We start from the raw sequence: 24,961 nt of genomic DNA, 5'->3' as shown, positions 1-24,961 counted from the left end.
CCCTGGAGTCTTGCATGTGTAGTGGGCTTGCTGCCTGCAGCCTACAGTACCATGCTATCTGTTCTTTTCAACTATCTAATACCTTCTTGATTATTCTGGCCCTGCCAAGGAAGCAAACCTTTTGTAACAGTTCTACTGGGCACTCTATTCCGATTTCCTTTATATTCTTCTTGGTGCCTTCTAATACAGTCTTATTGTCATCACTCACAAACAAATACGATTTAGTACAATGTTTCATGCTTTTAGTAGTTGTTTTAGGTGCCTCTGCAGTTATGAGCTGATGTAGAGATCCTCTCAGCCCTTCCACCTTTGCCTCAATGAAAGATCCAGAATGTAGCAGTTGGATGAAGAGAGGAAGGGCTGCACCAGGACAAGGCTAGAACTCATTTTAGCAGAGTAAACTGGAGAATGTGGAGTAAATTTAACTTGCTCAACGACACAATGCATACCATAGCATACCCATACAAGAACAGAACCTATGACATTATGATTATGAGTCCAATATCCACAAATATAACCAGATTAAAACTTTCATTTCAGCAGCTATGCCTCTGTCAGAAGGGATCACATGTATTTATATCTAAAAAAAAAACCTTCCTCTCCGGGGAACAGGCCTGGTTAAGCTTTTTGTTTTTTATTGAAAACCAGCAATTGCCTATACAGAAAATCCCAAATCCCCCTTCTCCATGCTACTGATATTATACAAATGTAGGCAAGAGCATTTATAGCTTAGCACCAGTGTCTTCACAGGCAAACACAGAATGTTCATGTGGGAATAAATTCTACAAAGAATTTTGTCCAATGCCTTACAATTCTCCCAATTCATCAATCTGACTTGATATATTGATTTATTAATCCCAGAAGAATGAAAGGCTAAGTTGACTTAGGAGGGACTGGATCATAGAACTTAAAGATCTGGAACAACTACCTCAAAGAAAGAACTCTATCTGACACTGTAACAATCCTGCCATATCTCGATTCCAACATAAAACTTTAATCAATTGCGTTTGAATATATTTTACCAATCTGTATGAAGAATTCCCAGTTTATATCTTCAGAATAAGAGACAGAATTTCCATAATCAAACAGATACATCATAGGAAGAAATTGTGTTGTTGCAAATTTCCTAATTCGTGGCTTCTAACAGAATATAAAAGAATGTCGTAAATTTGCAGCAGCAATTATTTAGAATTGCTTTTGTTGTCAACATTTCTATACCATGAGGAATATGGTCTTACAGATTAGATCTGATTCTTTCTTTTGAAATGAAAAGTTCAAACTTAGAAAGGGAAAAAAGAAAACGTACAAAGAATAAGAAACAAAACAAAATGTCAAATTTTGAAAATTTTTCTATTGTTGTTTTCTTTTAGAATTAATTGTAGTTCAGTAATCCAAGAACTATCCTGGCTTTCCATAGTATTGACCAAATCAGGAGAGAAAACAATCTCTATGGATAGGATGTCAGTCCATCACAAACAACATCTTTCCTGCCAAAAGAACTGAACTCAGCATTGCCTAACAATGAATCACTGGTCAGCCTTACAGTGATGCTACATCTTACTAAAATGGTGAATTATACTAAACTGTTGTATTCACATAAAGCTTATCAAGAGTAGGCATTGAGGTGCATGGCTTTGTGGTGAAGGTGTTGCACTTATGATTATAAGATTGTGGTTTCACTTCTCAGACCAGGTGATGAGTTGTGTTCTTGAGCAAAACACTTAATTCCATGTTGCTGTAGTCCACTCAGCTGGTAAAAGTGAGTAATCCTACAATGGAATAGCATCCCATCCAGGGGATAATACATTCACCACAGAAACTGGGGAACCAACCACATGAACTATGGTTCAGGAAGGACTTCGATCCTTTTGATCGGAGCAAGCATGGCTATGGGGTTAAGAAGTTGACCCTAGTACTCCCAATATTGAAGTTAATCTAACGGTTTTTGTGTGTTTCTGAAATGGCTCATAAACACCTTCCACGCTGCAAATGTTTTTATATATATATATATATAAAATGTGACCTCGTGTGTACCATTGGTGATTTTTTTCCTCTGTCTTCCCTTCTCCTATGTTTCTGACGAAGAGCTCCACTCGAAACGTTAAACCCTCCTTCTTCCCTTCCTTCCTGAGCGTCCAATAATACTATATTTGTTCCACGTCCTCGCGTTGTTGTGTTTTCTCTTTGTGTTTTCTTGTTTGGATTAACTATATATATATATATATATATATATATATATATATATAATACATTATCCATTCTTTTAGAGACAATAAACTAAAGTACCAGTCCAGGGCAGTGGATTGGCAGAGATGTAAAAACATTGGATGAGATGCCTTGTCGTATATGTTCCAGTTCTTTCTGTCTGAATTTGTGGGTGGGAGACTGAATCCATTTCCTTGTTTAGCCCCACCTGCTGGCTCTTGGTAACCTTTAGCAGAGTCCACTCTGATGCAAACACTCAGGCTAGGTCTCCGGTTTCAGGATAATGTCCTCTCTTCATCTTCCCAGTCTCAAGGAGTCTGAAAAATATAAGGTCAGAGGTTCTGCCCTGCTCTCTCTAACTAAACAGAAAAAAAAAAAAGAAATATTAGATATGAACAAAATAACACTCTATAGAGGTTTATAACTAATAGATTCATGGAAACATCATCATCATCATCATCATCGTTTAACGTCCGTTCTCCATGCTAGCATGGGTTGGACGGTTCGACCGGGAATCTGGGAAGCCAGAAGGCTGCACCAGGCTCCGGTCTTATCTGGCAACATTTCTACAGCTGGATGCCCTTCCTAACGCCAACCACTCCGTGAGTGTAGTGGGTGCTTTTTACGTGTCACCTGCACTGGTGCCAGGCGAGGCTGGCGCATTTTATGTGCCACCTGCACGGAAGCCAGTTGAGGCGGCACTGGCTTCGGCCACGATTCGGATGGTGCTTTTTACGTGCCACCGACACGGAAGCCAGTCAAGGTGGCGCTGGCATCGGCCACGATTCGGATAGTGCTTTTTACGTATCTCCAGTCCAGGGGTCCTGGCATCTGCCGGGTGCCAGTCATAGGATTGGTTCAATTTCGATTCCGATAGATACTAAACAGATACTAAAAAGCAAAATAGAAGACCACATTATTAATAGAATCATTATTGTACGATAATATATTAGGTATCTAGAGACTTTGTAAAAAACAAATTAATATTCAAATAACAGGATATAAATATACTTAAATAAACTTGCACTCATTGAAGCAAAGTAAAGTTAAAAACAGTGAGCTTATGATAAAGCCTCTTGGGTTGGCTAAACTGAAATAAAGCACATATAACATAATGACTTTCTAAATTTACTGAAATATATCAGAAAACAACTCTACAGAATTCATATTGATGATAATCTAATCTAAATCATTTAGCATACTAAACTTATCTGTTACAGTATCATCTTACATTCTCGCTCATCTTCTTCCATATTTTCCCATCATCCCCTCCTTTAAAACTATGCCTGTTATTTTCTCTATATAATTATTTTATATATTTTGTTGGGTGTTGTTTTTATTGTTATTGTTACTGCTATTTTTGTTTTAGCTGTTATTTTCCACATTTTTATGCTATTTAACATTATTGCTAGAGTTAATGATATTTAATATTTAATCTGTTAAGGTCCTGCCATGAGGAAAAAGAAAAGAAGAAAGCCAAAAATCTAGAATTTTTTTAATTTTTTCCCATTTATTGATTATAATTAAGTACAGAGAGAGTTGGCTCATAGGTAGATGGCTTATCATTTTCAAGGTAAAAATATAATTAAGCACCAGGTGCTCTAAGTATCTGACTACTTTTAGCTGGATAGAAATGGTAGTAGCAGACTTTGGAATTTGAAGTAACTTCCTTTGAAAAGCCAAATGTAATCCCAAATAATCTACATCAAAGGTTGGGTGATAATAGTACCAGATAGATTTTGGTGTAGGCAACTGACATGAAATAAAAAACATGATCATTACCAGCATCACCTTACTGGTACTTATGCCTGTGCTAGTAGGGTGCCAAGAACACCATCTGAGCGTGATCATTGCCAGAGCAGCTAACTGGCTTCCGTGCCCGTGGCATGTAAAAGGGCACCATTCGAGCATGATCGTTACCAACGTCGCTTCACTGGCATGTGTAAAAAGATTCCAGCGAGGTCATTGCCAGTGTCGCCTGACTGGCCCCCATGCCGGTGGCACATAAAAAGCACCCAGTACACTCTCGGAGTGGTTGGTGTTAGGAAGGGCATCCAGCTGTACAAACTCTGCCAGATCAAGACTGGAGCCTGGTGCAGCCATCTGGTTTGCCAGTCCTCAGTCAAAATCGTCCAACCCATGCTAGCATGGAAAGCGGACGTTAAACGATGATGATGATGATGATGATGATGATGATGAATGGCATCTGGAAAACAGGAATTCCTTATAGACATTTAAAAATATTATTTTTTAAAATGCCATTTCCAGTATCACCATGTTTTAACCCTTTGCATATTCATGAGTGTGTATATGTGTGTGGGGAGTATACATATATGCGTGTATGTGGGGGGGTATACATATATGCATGTGTGTGTGCGTGTGTCTGTGTGCATGTATGTGTGTGTGCATGCATGTATATATATTTCTTTACTACCCACAAAGGGCTAAACATAGAGGGGACAAACAAGGACAGACAAAGGGATTAAGTCGATTACATCGACCCCAGTGCGTAACTGGTACTTAATTTATCGACCCCGAAAGGATGAAAGGCAAAGTTGACCTCAGCGGAATTTGAACTCAGAACGTAACGACAGACGAAATACGGCTACGCATTTCGCCCGGCGTGCTAACGTTTCTGCCAGCTCGCCGGGGTATACATATATGCGTGTATATGGGGGGTATACATATATGCATGTGTGTATGTGTGTGTGTGTGTGTCTGTGTGTGTGTGTGTGTGTGTGTGCATGCATGTGTATAGACATATTTCTTTATACATGTATGTACATATGCGTGTAAGCATCTACAATGGAAAGAGTTGGATTGGTGTATGAATAATCTTGCTTTTACTTTGTTCTATTCTTGATTCTTTGTTCTGTCAACAAACATTCTGTTGTTGTTTCTCATTATTCCCATTACTCTTTTACTTGTTTCAGTCATTTGACTGTGGCCATGCTGGAGCACCGCCTTTAGTCGAGCAAATCGACCCTGGGACTTATTCTTTGTAAGCCCAGTACTTATTCTATCAGTCTCTTTTGCCGAAGCGCTAAGTTACGGAGACGTAAACACACCAGCATCGATTGTCAAGCAGAGCTAGGGGGACAAACACAGACACACAAACATATACACACATATATATATATATGCTAGCATGGAGAACGGACGTTAAACGATGATGATGATGATGATGATACATATATACGACAGGCTTCTTTCAGTTTCCGTCTACCAAATCCACTCACAAGGCATTGGTCGGCCCGGGGCTATAGCAGAAGACACTTGCCCAAGATGCCACACAGTGGGACTGAACCCGGAACCATGTGGCTGGTTAGCAAGCTACTTACCACACAGCCACTCCTGCGCCATTCTATATTTTAATTTTTTTTTTTAATCTAAATTACCCCACTTATTGTTCACTCAATGGACACTTATTTATCCTTCACAGACCTTCTAAGTACACCAATGATTTTCCTCTGTCAAAGAAATAGCAAAACATTTATCACACTTACATCTATTTAAACAATTAAAATCAAGATAGCTCAGTCCGAAACATGCATTATCTTTAACCTGTTTGCTAACTCTAAATGTATTCAAAGACATTGCCAAAACTAGATCTCTTCTTCAGAATTAAAAGAAATACATTAAATCAGATCACATAGAAGCAGGCATGGCTGTGTGGTAAGAAGCTTGCTTCCCAACCACATAGTTCCGGGTTCAGTCCCACTGCATGGCACCTTGGCAAATGTCTTTTACTATAGCCTCAGGCCAACCAAAGCTCTGTGAGTGGATTTAGTAGGCAGAAACTGAAAGAAGACCATCATATATGTATGAGTATGTATATACATAAACATATGTGTTTGTGTGTGTGTGTTCGCTCTCCCCCATCACTTGACAACTGATGATGATGTGTGTATATATATATATATATATATATATATATATATATATACAATACAGACAGACAGGCTGATAGATAGATAGACAGACAGACAGACAGATAGATAGATAGATAGATAGATAGATAGATAGATAGATAGATGAATAGATAGATAGATAGATAGATAGATAGATAGATAGATAGATAGATAGATAAATAGATAGATAGATAGAGATAGATAGATAGATATAGTTATATATCCACATATAGTAAGTGCTTTTTTACTGTTTATGTTTTGCTCTTTGATTTTATATTCTTTCCTGTTTTAACTTTTACTACAAAGTGAAATTTCAATTGTTTTATAACGAGTTATTTCAGCATAATCAGAATGGTGTCTCGAATTTCTTGTTGCAATATTTAACAGGTTTTTCTACATTTGTTAATCTATGGGTCAACAATGCCATATAGTAATTCATTCTGGTTGTGTATCCTGTACAGTAAGATTTGTTAGAAGTTTATCGCATGATCATGTAACTGACCAGATGCTCAGATGTTGTTACACATCACTGGTCACAATGCGCTTTGTATTTTCACCTTTGAATGACATCGCCCTGCTGGTTAGGCGAGCGAGCTTAGAGGGAGACTGAAGCAATGTAAAATGAAGTGTTTTGCTCAAGAGCATAATGCACCACTCAGTCTGGGAATTGAACCCATGATATAGCAGTTGTGAGTGCAACAGCCTAACCACTGGGCCACACAACTTCACTACTGGCTTATATTATTCCTTAGAAAATTTCTAAATGTAGGCATGGTTTTGTGGTTAAGGAATTCACTTTGAAACCATGTGATTTAGTGTTTGCTCTCACTGCATGTACACCCTGGCTAGATCCTTTACGATGGCCACACGTTGTCCAGCACCTTATGAATGAACTTGATTGGAGGGGAAAATGGAAGAAGCTTGTTGTGTGTGTGGATTGTAAACAAAAAGCTGTTGTTCATAGAAATGGTGTCATTTGTGTGCAATTCACTGCAGAAAATATGTCCAGTCTTGTCTGACCCATGCAAGTATGGAAAAGTGGCAGTTAACATGATGATGGTAATACATACAGTAGCAGCCATAATATAAGGGTCAGTAAGAGCAGGTGTATTGAAATAGTTGTTATGGAAGATTAACAACACGTTGAGACTAGGTATTTTACACGTGTCGGTGGCACGTAAAAAGCACCATCCGAATCGTAGCCGAAGCCAGTGCCGCCTTGACTGGCTTCCATAAAATACACCAATCCGACCGTGGCCGATGTCAGCCTCGCCTGGCACCAGTGCAGGTGGCACGTAAAAAACACCCACTACACTCATGGAGTGGTTGGCGTTAGGAAGGGCATCCAGCCATAGAAACTTTGCCAGATAAGACCGGAGCCTGGTGCAACATTCTGGCTTCCCAGATCCCCGGTCGAATCGTCCAACCCATGCTAGCTTGGAGAACGGACGTTAAACGATGATGATGATGATGATGATGATGATGATGATATATAATTACATTCACTCACACACACTAACACACACACACACACACACACACAAATAAATATGCATATATACAAACATGAATTCATACATTGACAAATGCTGTTTCAATATTTCAGCTGGCTTGAGAAACCTATCCAACATTCTGACCATTGGAACCGACTATGATGAGCTGGCCGAAGGGACCAAAGAACATGCTGAGAAATACGGCTGGTGGGATCCGGCTGAAGGAGAGTTCCACTTTGCTAAAAGCTTTTGCCAGACTTATTCGGAAGTGGAGAAAATGGACAAATTCACACACAGCAGATATGCTAGTGGACGTGAAATGTTGGAAGAGTTTTCTAAAGATAGTAAGTAATAATGTTTCTTTGATTTTAATTATATACATAACTAGCAGTATCGCCCGGCGTTGCTCGGGTTTGTAAGGGAAATAACTATATAAGCATTTTTAGAGAGTTATAGCCAAAAAATAGCAAAAAAATGCATTAAAAATGGAAAAAAAATTATGGTAAATTTTTTTGATAATCGTTGACTCATCGTAGACATTTTTAGAGAGTTACTTCCCTTAGCGAAAAAAATGCATTAAAATGGAAAAAAATGATGGTAAATTATTTTTAAAATCGTAGACTCATCGTAGACGCGCGCTAATACCCAGAAGGGCTCGATATGAATCACGACTATAAGATACCCACTTTTGGTTAAACTGCACCGCAAAAATGTGGGAGTAGTTAGGAATCTAAATCGTAGGAGACAGACACAACTTCACTTTTATATATAAAGATATATATTTAAACACAAACATGGCTATGTGGTTTGGATGTTTGCTTCCCGGTCACACGGTTCCTGGATCAGTCTTACTGTGTGGCATCTTGAGCAAGTGCCTTCTACTTTAGCCCTAGGCGAACTAACCCTAGGCCTTGTGAATGGATTTGATTGACGAAAACTGAAAAACACTGTGTGTGTGTGTGTGTGTGTGTGTTGTGTGTGTGTGTGCATGCATGTGCATATCAAAAGTCAATTCTTTTTTCTATTGGTGAGAAATCACAAAGATAAACCTGTAAAACATATATATATATATATATATATATATATATATAAGTTCAGTAAAAATTTAGATTCAAATGAATATGGTACTTGATTTAGATGCACCAGAATTCTGTATGGTGTTATCCATAAAAATCCTTGGGGTGATTATAATCAAAATAAGCAACAAGAATGACTTTGGTAATTTGTTGTAATACAACATTTAATAAAATGATGTAGTACGAAACGATCGTACCAAATTACCGGAGTCATTCTTGTTGCTTATTTTGAGTATATATATATATGTATGTATGTATGTATGTACATGCATACATACACACATAAATATGCACATATACATACATACATAATGTATGTATAGATGCACGAATGCATACATGTATGTATGCATACGTACCAAGTTTTTACCTGTAATTATTGGGGCTCTGGGATATGTTACACACTGCTTGAACACCAATCTTGAGAAATTAAGTTTCTCAAAACCAGAAAGAAGAAAGTTAATTCAAAGACTACAGATCCAATCCATCACTGGAACTGTAAAAATCTGTAAAACTTTCCAGAAGTTTATCACTTAAATATATGAGCATGTCCAGATATGCATGAGAATACATACATAAAGTAAAACATACAAATCTGCACATATACATACATACATACATACACACATACATACATACATACATACATACATACATACATACATACATACATACATACATACATAAATACATACATACATACATACAACATACATACATACATACATTTGATATTGAAATTCCAATGAAGGAGCCTTGAATCAAGGTTAGAAACCAGCTCTTTCTTTATTGGCAAGAAATCTTGAAATAAAACTGAACAATGACTGACATACATACATACATACACATACATACATACATACATACAAGTGTGTGTACATACATACATACAAGTGTGTGTACATGCATACATATGGACAGACCTGAAATTGATGTCTAGGTTCACAAAAAAATAACACGATCTGTTGAGGAAATCAACTGCTCACTTCACATCAATTTGGTCAGAAGGATACAATTGTGAAGACTTTTATGGATCATTGCAGAAGAGTCAGCAAATCCACTAACCTATAAATACTTACAGCTTTATACTTATTATTACTGGAATGGTAGGATTTGTACCAACCCATCTGGATCAAAATAGGATTGAATTTGGATTACTGCATATAGAACATAACACCTTAAAACATATTTCAACAAATGATCACCATATCTGGAAAAATATAAGTGTACAAGATAGTGAAAAGAACAAAAGCCTCTTTTAAAATTTGTATATCTTTTCATTATAAGCTTGCATATGAGCAAATGGTTGATGATTAAACTAACTCTAAAACTGATATTCACCATTGACCATGCCTCATCATGTGTCCACCATTCACTGAAATCACATCTATCCCCATCTCTATCCATCTACCACTCTTCTTTCACACTCTTGTGAACTTAAATATCCACTCATCCTATCCAATCTAATGCTCTCTCTCCCTTTTACTCTTTACTCTTTTACTTGTTTCAGTCATTTGACTGTGGCCATGCTGGAGCACCGCCTTTAGTCGAGCAAATCGACCCCGGGACTTATTCTTTGTAAGCCCAGTACTTATTCTATCGGTCTCTTTTGCCGAGCCGCTAAATGACGGGGACATAAACACACCAGCATCGGTTGTCAAGCAATGCTAGGGGACAAACACAAACATACATGCACACACACACACATATATATATATATACATATATACGACGGGCTTCTTTCAGTTTCCGTCTACCAAATCCACTCACAAGGCTTTGGTCGGCCTGAGGCTATAGTAGAAGACACTTGCCCAAGATGCCACACAGTGGGACTGAACCCGGAACCATGTGGTTGGTAAGCAAGCTACTTACCACACAGCCACCTTGTGAATTTAAATATCCACTCATCCCATCTAATTTATTGCTCTGCTTCACTTATATATACCTTCCTGTAATCTGAGGGTACACCTGACACCTCATTACCACCATTTCCCTTTTTCTAGTTTGGGTATCTATGTATCTCCTCTTCAACAAGATATTTGTTCATGTTCCCCTTATTCTACTTTAATCTCTCATTACCTGGCACAAGCATAAGTACAAATATTAGTTTTGTTGGAAACGCTCTGTAAAGTGGCTGGCATTAGGAAGGGTATCCAGCCATAGAAACCATGTCAAAAGAGACAATGGAGCCTGGTGCAACCCTAGGCCTTATAAGCTCCTGTTAAACTGTCCAACCCATGCCAGCATGGAAAATGGACATTAAATAACAATGATGATGATTGATGTTATACCTTGTCCTCATGGGTTTCACGGAGTGTTGTACAATCATCAGCAAAGATAAAATAAGAACTTGATTATGTAACAGGTATACTTATATTTGAGGGAAGTTCCATCTTACTGAATGGTCTGAAATGTACTGCTGTTTCATTTTTTCTTTATTTTTTTCCATAATCTTATTCAGAAATCTTGTTTGGAAGGAGTTTCTTACAATAAATATACAATCAAATATACAATAGATGACATATACAATTGTGGAGGTGCAATGGCCTAGTGGTTAGGGCAGCGGACTCGCGGTCGCAGGATCGCGGTTTCGATTCCCAGACCGGGCGTTGTGAGTGTCTATTGAGCGAAAACACCTAAAAGCTCCACGAGGCTCCGGCAGGGGGTGGTGATCCCTGCTGTACTCTTTCACCACAAATGGTGGTGCCCCAGCATGGCCACAGCTCATTAGCTGAAACTGGAAAAATCAAAAGATCAAAATCAATCAATTAATATAAACTATTATACACATCTCCATCAATTTATCTATAGTTTGTTCTGCAAATAAGTAGAGCTCTGTTATGGATGTGATTTTAATATAGGTATTTCTTAATACATTGATCGATATATTATCTATAAAAACACAGAGTGTTCGATACAAAATGTAGAGCAGCAGCAGTAGTAGTAGTAGATATGTACATGAACCATGGTAGTACAGTTTTAGCTCATCTAAGAGAGTTATTTAATCACTGAGAATACACAATAAATCTTAACAGGACATTGATTCTATGACTTGATGTCTATAAGAATTAAACAAATAGGAAGAACGGATTTCAAAATAGATGACGTAAAGAAAATATGAAATACCTATTGCAAGTTACCTTGCAGCAAATCTAGATGTTTTGGTGACTATTCAGCTTGTCAGCTGCACTTGAATCACTAACAATGACTTGTTTAGTCACACAATATGTAGTAGGTGGTTGAACTATAAAATTGACCAGAAATGGACTAAGAAAATGAAGCAGTCACTTTATATTGTACTAGCAGTATCGCCCGGCGTTGCTCGGGTTTGTAAGGGAAATAACTATATAAGCATTTTTAGAGAGTTATAGCCAAAAAATAGCAAAAAAAATGCATTAAAAATGGAAAAAAAATTATGGTAAATTTTTTTTTAAATCGTTGACTCATCATAGAAATTTTTAGAGAGTTACTTCCCTTATATAATAGCGAAAAAAATGCATTAAAATGGAAAAAAATGATGGTAAATTATTTTTAAAATCGTAGACTCATCATAGACGCGCGCTAATACCCAGAAGGGCTCGATATGAATCACGACTATAAGATACCCGGTTTTGGTTAAACTGCACCGCAAAATGTGGGAGTATTTAGGAATCTAAATCGTAGGAGACAGACACACAACTTCACTTTTATATATAAAGATATCACCGAGAAATACTTTCATAGAATGACAGTGAAAAATACATTCAGACTGCTTTTCAAGAGGAATATCATAAGTTATATATAGAAATGATGAAATATTTCAATAATATTGACAGAACCCTGATGTTGAGAAATGAATTGGTTAACCAGTAGAGAGATATACACATATCTTTCTGTGGATATACATATATTATAGGAACTACCTATATAATAAATTTTCTATACATATAGAAGGCGCAGGAGTGGCTGTGTGGTAAGTAGCTTGCCTACCAACCACATGGTTCTGGGTTCAGTCCCACTGTGTGGCATCTTGGGCAAGTGTCTTCTGCTATAACCTCGGGCCGACCAATGCCTTGTGAGTGGATTTGGTAGACGGAAACTGAAAGAAGCCTGTCGTATATATGTATATGTATGTATGTGTATGTATATGTTTGTGTGTCTGTGCTTGTCCCTCTAGCATTGCTTGACAACAGATGCTGGTGTGTTTATGTCCCCGTCACTTAGCGGTTCGGCAAAAGATAGAATAAGTACTGGGCTTACAAAGAATAAGTCCCAATAAGTAAAAGAGTAAAGAGAATATGTGAAGAAAATATATGGAACAAAACCATTGATTACAAGAATTAATTCTGTATACAATTATATTTTTAGACTTTATCTAGACAATGTTGTAGTCAGAAAGATGACTACCGTCTCAAACAAACTGATATTGATGGATGTTGATGAATATATAAAATATCTAATTGGGAAAAAAAATCTAATATTGCTCATATAGCACTGAAGCAGAATGAGACACAAATAGGTCAAAATTAGCAATCCTGCACTTGTTTTCATCTGGGTATTTTCTCAGATTTATTTTCGTACAAAACTAGAATTATATATATTGATGTAGAATTAATAAGTAGGTGTATATAAAGGCCTTGAGGTGGCAGAATTGTTAGCATGCAGGGAAAAATGCTTATACTCTTATACTTGTTTCAGTCATTTGACTGTGGCCATGCTGGAGCACCGCCTTTAGATGAGCAAATCGACCCCGGGACTTATTCTTTGTAAGCCCAGTACTTATTCTATCGGTTTCTTTTGCCAAACCGCTAAGTTACAGAGACATAAACACACCAGCATCGGTTGTCAAGCAATGTTGGGGGGACAAACACAGACACACAAACACATACACACACACACATATATATATATATATACATATATACGATGGGCTTCTTTCAGTTTCCGTCTACCAAATTCACTCACAAGGCATTGGTCAACCCAGGCTATAGCAGAAGACACTTGCCTAAGATGTCATGCAGTGGGACTGAACCCAGAACCATGTGGCTGGTAAGCAAGCTACTTACCACACAGCCACTCCTGCGCTTAGGGGCATTTTGTCCATCTTCATGTTCTGGGTTCAAATTCTGCTGAAGTCAGTTGTGCCTTTCATCTTTTTGGGGTCGATAAAATATGTACCAGTTGAGAACATAAATTTTGTTGGTTGACATTTTAGCCACTGCCAGGTAGTGTGTTTTATTTGTTCACTGAACACCTCTGCAACCCCCAACCACCTTGTTTTTTCAAAAATGCCCCCTAAATCACAAACTAAGGGGGGAAAATCTACCCTATTTTTCAAATCCTGGCAGCAACACTGAAGCTGGAAGCAAGATAATAATCTAATTCTACATTTTATCATTCAAGAATATAAGCACATTTTTAAGCACAACACAACACACGAGTTTCAAAAAGAAACACTACCTTGCACCAGCACTGTTTGAACGACAGTGCTCTCTCTCCCTAGCATGAAGCTTCCTATCTAGGACATGTGAGCATGCACACAACAGCCAAAGTGCACAGTTCTATAAAAGGAACTCAGCCACTTTGCCTCCATGAGGCCCAACACTCAACAATAATCTAATGATTGAAAATGTAAAATAATTCATCCTGGAAAAATATTTTTCCCTTTCTTCTTAATATGAATATTGCAATAGTATTTTGATATTTATGATATCCTTGTGAAAATTATATTTTCATGAAACAAAATATGAAAATTATATTTAATAAGCAATGAGTAATTTAGAGCAATAATTGTTTTCCAAGAAAATTAATAGAAATTTTCATACAGAAATGCTGAAAAGAAGGAAATACCAATTATCTCTCTTTCTCTCACTGTGTGTGTGTTTGTGTATGCACGTGCATGTTTTCCTGCATAAGCACATATATGCATGTGTGTATGTAGGCATGTGTATGTGTGTGTGTATGTGTGCGTATGTGTATATATATATATATATATACGTGGCACTCTGTCAGTTATGACGATAAGAGTTCCTGTTGATCCGATCAATGGAACAGCCTGCTCGTGAAATTAATGTGCAAGTGGCTGAGCACTCCACAGACATGTGCACTCTTAACGTAGTTCTCGGGGAGATTCAGTGTAACACAGAGTGTGACAAGGCTGGCCCTTTGAAATACAGGTACAAGAGAAACAGGAAGAAGAGTGAGAGAAAATTGTTTGGAAAGAATACAGCAGAGTTCACCACCACCTGCTGCTGGGGCCTTGTGGAGCTTTAGGTGTTTTCACTCAATAAACACTCACAACGCCCGGTCTGGGAATCGAAACCATAATCCTATGATCGTGTGTCCACTGCCCTAACCACTGGGCCATTGCGCCTCCACACACACACATGTATATATATATATATATATATATATATATATATATATATATATATATATATATATATATAATATATATATATATATAATATATATATATATATATATATATATATATATATACACACACATACTTATATACATATGCATTCATGCACACATACATACATACGTGTATGTGTGTGTGGAGGCATGTGACTTTGGGGTTACCCTCTGACTGCAAGATTGTGGTTTCAATTCCTGGACTGTGCCAGATGTTGTGTTCTTGAGCAAACCATTTAATTTGATATTGCTCCAATACACTCAGCTGACAAAATGCACATGAGAATTGGTATTCTATGTTTGTCACTTGTAATGCAAAAAAGGTGATGGTGTCAACATTCTTTGTTAACATTATGACCAGTTGTTCAATACTTTTGAGGGTATTTGGATCATTATAAAGTCTCATCCCTTATTTGAACAGCAAGTAAGTGTTGGTGACAGGGAGAGCATCAGGCTGTAAAATCATGCCTCAATTAACTTCCTGTCTAATACATGCCACTATGGAAAAATAGAAGAGGTCCGCTGCATTGGGATGGAATATTGTACTAATGATAAGTTCATTAGACGCAAATGCCTGTCAGCTGAGAAAAACTAACCTAATATTATATATATATATTAAAAAAAACAGTCAAAAATAAATCAGAACTTACAAATAAACATTGTAAATTAACTTGTCAGTCAAGTCAGATCAACATTATATCATGTTAAAATTTAACAATAGTGGTTCTCAACCATTTTTTGCCTATGGACCCCTCTGGTTCCAATTTTACTTGAGTGGATCCTCATAACTATTCAATGTTTGAAAAATTCTACAGTATTTTTATAATTAAATATTATTAGGAGTTGTATAAAATAAATCGTTAAAATATTTTGTGTAATACAGAAGCATAGCCAATTCATTGAACATAAACTTTAACAACAACAACATCTCAGATGGATTCCCCAGGGTCCGTATGGACCCCAGTTGAGAACCACTGTGTAAAATGAACCAACAAATAAATGTGTGAATGTGCACGAGTTTGTGTATGCATGAGTGTGTGTGCTTGTGTGTGAGTGTGTGTGTGTTTGTGTGTGCATGTGTGTGATTGTGTGCTGTCTGTTTCTTGTGATCATCAAAATCATCGTCATCATCATCATCATCATCATCATCATCATCATCAAAATCATCATCATCATCATCATCATCATCATCAAAATCATCATCTTCATCATCATCATCATCAGATTAAAAAATTAAATAAGATCTAGAAATAAATATACTTTTCCTTTATTATTCCCTTTTCAGAACGATTCTGTGTTGCTGATATGATCAGCATTCTAAAAGACGAACCGAGTGGGATTAATATGAAAGGAGTATTTCGTACAATGAGCTCACACGTTTCCTTTATCCGTCCACCTGGCTCACCATTAGCTTCTTGCCATTGGCTAACTGGAACACCTGATCCTGTTTTCTCTATATTTAAACCCTTTGTTTTCACCGATGGGGCTAATATTGGTGCAAGCACAAAATCCCCAAATTTTGGTTCTGAAGATCCAGCTAAATGTATCCCAAGGTTTCGTCGGAGAGTTGATCGCAGCACACCTTTGTTTGAGGAACATGAACGTGTGTATCTAAGTTGTGGCACGAAAGGTCGGGAATCAGATAAGTGGCTTAAGGAGATGAACACACTGCAAGCCGGCATTATTCGAGAAACAGAAGATTTTATCAATGACCCGGAGAAGCTTCAATTAAATAAAGGTACCAAAAAGACACTTTTCAGAATGGCTGTCCACAAAGAAATGGTACTTTATAGCAAAAGGTAAGACATTTATAGTACTTAGTCATTCTTCTATTACCCCTTTTTCTGTTTGTATATTTGTTGCTTTGAAGGAAAAATTATTTTGTCTGTCACTTGTGTGAGAGAATCTGGACAACAGATGAATGAGGCATGGTTCAGATTTAGTTATTGTCAGTGTATTGTGTCCATGTTCAGGATATTTAATTCTCAAATGTTACAGTCTGCCTGGATGAAAATAGATAACAAATGAGAGATTGCTAATTAAAAAAATGTGCAGAGGAGTATTTTAGCTCTTCACCAGTTCTTATCATGTTAATTTATAAAAACAGAGTAAATATATTTCCAGGAATAACAGATTCTTGGAGAACTTTTGATAGAAATGTACTAGTAACTGAAGTGGGGTCATTAGTATATATGTCAAAGTAGAAAACAAAATGAAGTTGTTTGTTCATGAATTAGTAAGTTTAGTAAGTTTTAAATGGATGTTTTTGTATTACTGTCATGTATTTGAAATATTAATGTATATGTAGACTTTCCGTGTCTGTATATATGCTGATGTGAATCTGTATATGTGCATAGGTTTTGGTCTTATGAACACGACAGTCTATACTTGGTTGTAGTATATTTCATGAATAGATATTTGAAATTTCATACTTGTTCTGCTCATTAAGAATTAGTATGTGAATATGTGTGGTTGCGATATGTAAGATATATATATCTGTGCATCTGTGCATCTAGTGCATTGTGTATGTATATTTGTATATAAAGGCATATAAGTTTATGCCTATGATTGTATAAATAATTGTGTATGTATGTCTATATATATACATGTATACATTAACTTTTTTTTTTTCAATTACTTAGTGAAATCCTAATATAAATTCATCTCCCTTTCTAAGAAGATTCAATGCTAATGTATTATGTACCAAGGTTTTTAAGTTTTATTTTCCTGAATATTAATTTTCTTAATTTACTCCTACAAATTTACTCATGCAAAATGAGAATCCTGGTTATGTAAATACAATACTTCCATTTTACAGAACAGGGAATCCTGTTTTTTTTGATTGAGACAAGAAACTGAAGGTAAAACAATCATGTTTCCATCATCATTCAATTAATACCATATTTTATCCATTTATTTATAATAATCTTTTAACAAATTTCAGCTAGTTATTCTGGAAAGTTCTTTTTAACATTTTTTTCACATACATTACTAATGGAAATGCGCAGAAATATATTTTACATTTAACTGAATATAAATATATTTCTCATTACTATTATTGTTATTGTTCTTGCTATTATTCTTCTTATTATTATTATTGTTATTTATGTTCAAACAGCTTTTATTTATTTATTTATTTATTTATTTATTTATCTATTTTTATTATTTATACTTACAAATTTTTATTTAATTATGCTTAGAAAATTTGTTTTAATTACAGAACTAATGCTATCATTAATACAACTATTTGTACCTTACATACACACACACACACACACCACACACACACACACACACACACACACACACACATACACATACATACACACGTTGACTTACACATGTACGTATATGTACAACAATTTTTATTCATTAATATACAACCTTCTCATATACAACCTTTCCTTAACCTTTTATGTCCAATGATGACTATTCCTGCTAATTGAGTAGCTTCTTGTAGCTGTTTGGTTTCAAAGATATCAGCCAACCAGAAGGGAATAGCTTAGGGGTCTACCTGGAAGCAAACGGGGAACTGATGCCAGGTGAGGAAGGGAGAGTTAATTGAGAGGCCCCTGCCAGTCATATTCTCTTCTCACTGGTGATCCCTGATCCTACCCATCCACATACCATGGTTCAATCAGTTTGAATCTCAATGGTGTGCAGTCCCATCCCCATGCTAGATTTATGCCTTTCAGCATGACATCTCATCTAGCTCTACAACATTGATGTAACCACAATCACCCTTCTTCTTAAGACATGTTGTGGAGGCGCAATGGCCCAGTGATTAGGGCAGCGGACTCGCGGTCGTAGGATCGCAGTTTCGATTCCCAGACCGGGCGTTGTGAGTGTTTATTGAGCGAAAACACCTAAAAGCTCCATGAGGCTCTGGCAGGGGATGGTGGTGATCCCTGCTGTACTCTTTCACCACAACTTTCTCTCACTCTTACTTCCTGTATCTGTTGTACCTGTATTTCAAAGGGCCGGCCTTGTCACTCTCTGTGTCACGCTGAATATCCCCGAGAACTACGTTAAGGGTACACGTGTCTGTAGAGTGCTCAGCCACTTACACGTTAATTTCACGAGCAGGCTGTTCCGTTGATCGGATCAACAGGAACCCTCGCCGTCGTAACCGACAGAGTGCTTCCATCCATAAGACATGTTTCAAGCCCCACCTTAACTTCTATTTCCAGAATGACTTCTATTGCAACACTACTTGTGTCACATCATACAATTCCTTTTTTATGATTTAGACTCATATCAATTTCCTTTCACCAGTTCCTCTACTCTCAATCTCTCTAGAATGTCTTGCATTATGGCATTTGTCCTCTCTCCCACTCTGTCATCTACAGGAAAAACCTGATTTGATATTCTGGGGTGATAGTATTGGCTGGGTGTAGTGGTAAATGTATGGCTGGGTGTCTCACTTTTGTGCATTTATTTTTCTCATTGTTATCTGAACAAATGCACAAATGTACAAAAAATGAAAATTGTTGTGGCCTTCGGAAGAAGCAAATACTAAAACGACAATGGAATATGTCTTTTCTCAGGAATGGTTCAGCTGCTTCAGAGAATATATAGAGATATACGTATGCGCAAATGAAGACACAGACTATAGAAATACAAAATGGCTGACGGTTAGTAAGGAGAGACACACAAATAAGAAAGAAGAAAGCAAAGGACCACTGATGCGGTCACAGGAGTGTGACAAAAGAACTCTGGCCGAAATAAAATTAAGTTTAATGTAAAAAATAAATAACACTGAAGCAAAGTAACACCAAATATATAGTGCATGTGTTTTTATTGGCTAAACTGGCAAAATGACCATTCCGATATATATATATATATATAGACTCCAATGAAGCTATACGATGTTACCCAGGCACTTGTCTATGAGTTCACTGCATCTTGCAGCAGAAACAGCTGTTAGATAACAAAGTCAATAAGATACTCATTTATTCTTTTGCCATCTCATTTCCTTATGTATAGAGAGAGGAGAAGAGGAGAGAGAGAGAGAGAGAGCGAGAGAGAGAGAGAGAGAGAGAGAGAGAGAGAGAGAGAGAGAGAGAGAGGAGAGAGAGAGAGAGAGAAATAACTGTATTTGATGTAGTGCACGTTTAATTCAATTTATATTTCTAGATGTCTTTCCTTAACAACTAGCAGAGTGGATATGATTTATTCATTTTATGCCCAACACTAGAGAAACTGTTTTGCCATACTAATGGACCCCAATCTACCCACTTAACCAGTTTTAATTCCAAGCATTTGATGTGCTTGACAAGTTGCTTTCAGTGAGGATTAGGGAGTCACATTTCTTGTATGTACCAGGACAAAATCCTTTTGGCATTGATGAGAAGATAATTGGACAATATTAAAATTGAAACAGTGCAAATACAAATGCAGGCAAAAATATTATTGAAGTTAATGGTCCAAAAAAAAAAATATTTCAACAATAAAACAAGCATCTCAATAATAAATCTAGACATGTGAACAACAAATCATTTTATTGATCAAAGTCTCCTATTTCATTGGTTTATTACCCAGTCAAGAATAAATATTGAGACTTCACATTCCATAGTAAATCATTTGATATGGCTGGAGATCAATAAATAGCTAAAACTCTTAGCAATGGGAGATATTTTATCCTTCTGTTCTTGAAACTTGCTTTCCTGTGTCCCACACAAAAGATTTCGTATCAACAGTTAACCCATACTACTGAGATCTTTAGTAAAAGACATATTCTTGACTATGCAAAGCATAAGAACCTTTTGACTTAGTAGTTTACCTATAGAATTCATCAGTTTTTCATTTCTTGCAATGGAAGTTTCCTACCAGGTTACTTACATTATATTGCAAAAGAATTTACAGGAATCTCTCTAACCCACACCTTACCAACTCTAGTACACTTCACATTCTTATTTCTCTATGTTAATTATCTACTTTCTGTTATCATAATCCTATATACTTCCATGCAAGTGAGACCACCTTCGCTCCCCCCCCCCACCTTAACATCTTCATACAGATGTCATCATTCAAATGCTACTTAGTCACTTCACACCAAACTTACCTTGCTTTAATAAACAGATATCTTGAAAACATTTACCGTTATGGACCTGATAACCTTGTTTCAATCAACAACACCAAGAAATAATCACTATGTATACCAAGGACATTATCTTTCACTACATCCTCAGATTCTCCCTACAGGTGCAAAACCTCATATCACTGAGGATCTCTTATGATGACCTTATGTATTCAGCATTATCAAAACTGCATCCCAAAGGCTAGGCTTCCATTCTACACACATAGCAAAGCATTTTCCAAAGTCACTCTCTTTCAACCTTTCAGCCTTACCAGCCCCTCCACTTTATTCTTATATTCACCAAACCCGAGAAGATTCATCTGTGTACCTAGTCATTTAACTGACTACTTGTTTGCCATAGGACTGCTTGGTCAAGGCTGATATGAAGTTACACATTGTCTTAAATCACTCTAGCCTGAGAAAGTCTGCTCTCAAAATAGTCTGCTCTCAAGTTAGTTTTGTTTTTAACTAAATTCAACCATTTTCTTTCTATAGGTATCTATCCCAGGCAAGTGTGTCTCATCTCCAAAATTGGAATCTGTTTTAGTCTATCAATTATTGCTATATTTCACTCACAGACATCTCAAAGGTCATAGAGACAGTAAATTACATCTTTCGAGTTTTTCTCTCCTTCCCAGCAATCACCAGTACAGTTTCATTGAGTTAAATCTACTCTGACTGGAGATTTGCTCTACATTACATTTGTATGTATATGTATGTGTGTATATACATGTGTTTGTGTGAGTGAATGCATGAGAAATTCCTTCATACTTTGCTTCAGAAATGTCACTCATACATAAACATATTGTACACAAACATACTCATGCACACACATGCATCCACACACACACACATGCACACACGCACACACACACACACACACACACACACACACACACACACACACACACACACACACGTTTATGTTGGCTGTAAGCTGTTTCTTTACTTCCATAGATGCAGTTTACCTGTCAGCTTATCAAGCTATTTTCTTTAAAGGACATGATACAAGTGTGTTAAGTGTATTCCTCCTAATTCATCTTTATATCTTCAAACAAGTAACACAGTAACAACAACATCAACAAAATGTAACATAAAAATCAAACCTAAAAATCAATAAGAAAGCAGTAACATAAGCTCATCTTTGTAAAGTAAATAAAAAACAGAAAATATAAAAATTATGTTGATCATTTCGAACGTATGCCCAATGTCACACACATTGGGAACAAACAGCCAATTAAACTGACCCCAAAACTTGACTTGAATTTATTTTATTGAATTTTGACATTGAATTTTGACTGTGAACTTAGAACTAAATACACAAGGTATTTAACCAGCCATTCTACCACCAGTTCACAAATGAAAATAGTATTTCAAATTTTGGCACAAGGCCAGCAATTTCAGGAGAGGGATTAAATCGATTACATCAACCCCAGTGTTCAACTGGTACTCATTTTATCAACCCCAAAAGGATGAAAGCCAAAGTTGACCTCAATAAAATTTGAACACAGAACGTAAGGACAGACAAAATGCTGCTAAGCATTAAGCATTTGTCTGGCATGCTCACAAGTCTGCCAGCTTACTGCCTTACAAATAATGATAATATTGATGATTCATTACTGGGCACAATACCACAAATTAAAGGGCAATGGCCCACTTGACTGGTTCATATTTTATTGATCTGGAAAGGTTAAAATGTATAATGAACTCCAGGTACTTAAACTCTCCACTTCTGTTTAATTTATATTTACACACAATTCTGTATAACTATTCCATAAATGCTTTGATGCCATTAACAACTGCCTGTCCATTTAAAAAATTCTATTGTACGTTCATTAGCTCAAACTGACGCATTGCCTTTGGTCAATGCTCTTTTGTTTGGATTCCGTCTCTTTTCATTGGACAATGGATTTTTTGCTATCAGGCCTAGTCTGAGCTTTAATGGCCTGTATCTATTACAGGCCTTTTGTTTTTGACATATTCTTTTCCATTACATAGAGATATGTCATTAAACGCTGCAAAAATATCTTAGCTGCTGCACTACTGAATCTATCATCCATTGGCAAAACATTGACAAAATGAGATTAAGTTACATACTTTATGCTCTTGAGTTCAAATCCCCTGTAGGTTAACTTTATTTTTTACTAGCAGTATCGCCCCGCGTTGCTCGGGTTTGTAAGGGAAATAACTATAAAGCATTTTTAGAGAGTTATAGCCAAAAAATAGCAAAAAAATGGAAAAAAAATTATGGTAAATTTTTTTTTGAGAGTTAAAACGGTCGAGTTGCATCCCCTAGACAGTCTGTGGTTTGTGTTTCTGATTCTCGACCCCATGTCGAATTTATCGATTTTTTTCAGAACTGGGGGAACTTTTCAAAATTTTCTCTGCGTTAGTTTTGAATTATGACATTGGGCTATGTGTGTGTTAAGTTTCATCAGAATCGGTTGAAAGCCGTGGTCAGGGTGAGGGTACAACCTAACAGACACACAGAAACACACAGAGACAAACTGCCGTTTATATAGGGAGAGATACTCACAGGACTAATGAAATAAATACAAATCAAATACTGGGATCAATAGCTCTGTTTATTGGCACAACTTCTTTTTTTGAGAAAAAAAACAAAAAAAACTATCAAGGCAAATATTTTCAGTAATGTCCTCATGACCCAAAAGATACATTATTGGATATTGTTACTAATCACAAATTGCTTACTTAGTTTTGAGCCTAAAACTGCTTTCTCATTCTTAAACGTATTTCTCATTTCATTAACCATTCCAAAATACTATCTCAAATACCATTTAAGTTGTTGTTTCTCCTTTTCCTTTTCTTTTTTTTTTTTGTACTTTACTTAACCTTCAATATAAAACTCATCTCATTTATATTTAAAAGATGAGGGAAATATATCTGCCATATGAACAATTTGTTGAAATGTTTGTGTATGTATATATGTATGTTTATATGTGTATATATGTACATATTATATATATATATATATATATATATAATGTATGTACATATATATATATATGTATGTATGTATGTACATATATAACATATGTATGTATATTATATATATATATATATCATATGAATAACAAAGTTTCTATACATGGAGTATTCTAATAAACATTGTGTTTTTTCATCAGTTCTGAGCAAGAGATGAACTGTTGATAAAGTCTATGATATAAGAAGGTCCTTCAGGTTTGATTCAAGAAGGCAACTTGATGCAATAAAGCAAGTCGTTTATAATCTTCAGAATGCAAAAATTAAAAAAATAATAATAAATAAATGAAAAATAATACCATCACCCATAATGTTAATATTAAATTAAATAGTATGCTAACAGGCGCAGGAGTGGCTGTGTGGTAAGTAGCTTGCTAACCAATCACATGGTTCCGGGTTCAGTCCCACTGTGTGGAACCTTGGGCAAGTGTCTTCTGCTATAGCCCTGGGCTGACCAATGCCTTGTGAGTGGATTTGGTAGACGGAAACTGAAAGAAGCCCGGCGTATAAATGCATATATATGTGTGTGTGTGTGTGGTGTGTTTGTCCCCCAACATTGCTTGACAACCGATGCTGGTGTGTTTACGTCCCCCACAACTTAGCGGTTCGGCAAAAGAGACCGATAGAATAAGTACTGGGCTTACAAAGAATAAGTACCGGGGTTGATTTGCTCGACTAAAGGCGATGCTCCAGCATGGCCGCAGTCAAATGACTGAAACAAGTAAAAGAGTAAAAGAGAGAGTAAAAAGAGAGTCTTCACAGCAGCTAAATTACATTCCTGTCTGCCTAATGAAA

At 36.5% G+C, this 24,961-nt stretch overlaps 1 protein-coding gene across 4 annotated transcripts in view; it reads left to right on the top strand.

The window, feature by feature from the left end:
- The window catches only part of LOC115208880 (secernin-3), a 101,778-nt gene that overhangs the window by 48,967 nt on the left and 27,850 nt on the right, over positions 1-24,961 (top strand). For 2 of the 4 annotated variants that reach the window (XM_036499027.1, XM_036499042.1), the window contains exons 4-6: positions 7,723-7,953; positions 16,370-16,883; positions 17,903-17,945. In XM_036499027.1, the coding sequence (XP_036354920.1) occupies positions 7,723-7,953; positions 16,370-16,883; positions 17,903-17,930 (773 nt within the window). In that variant the 3' untranslated portion in view covers positions 17,931-17,945. The remainder of the gene's footprint in view (positions 1-7,722; positions 7,954-16,369; positions 16,884-17,902; positions 17,946-24,961) is intronic. The other 2 variants (XM_029777112.2, XM_036499060.1) reach the window with 1 other exon arrangement.

The sequence above is a fragment of the Octopus sinensis genome, linkage group LG1 (genome assembly GCF_006345805.1).
Source record: "Octopus sinensis linkage group LG1, ASM634580v1, whole genome shotgun sequence".
Lineage (NCBI taxonomy): Eukaryota > Metazoa > Mollusca > Cephalopoda > Octopoda > Octopodidae > Octopus > Octopus sinensis.
The sequence above is the reverse complement of the archived record's forward strand: the minus strand, read 5'-3'. Positions and strand labels throughout refer to the sequence as shown.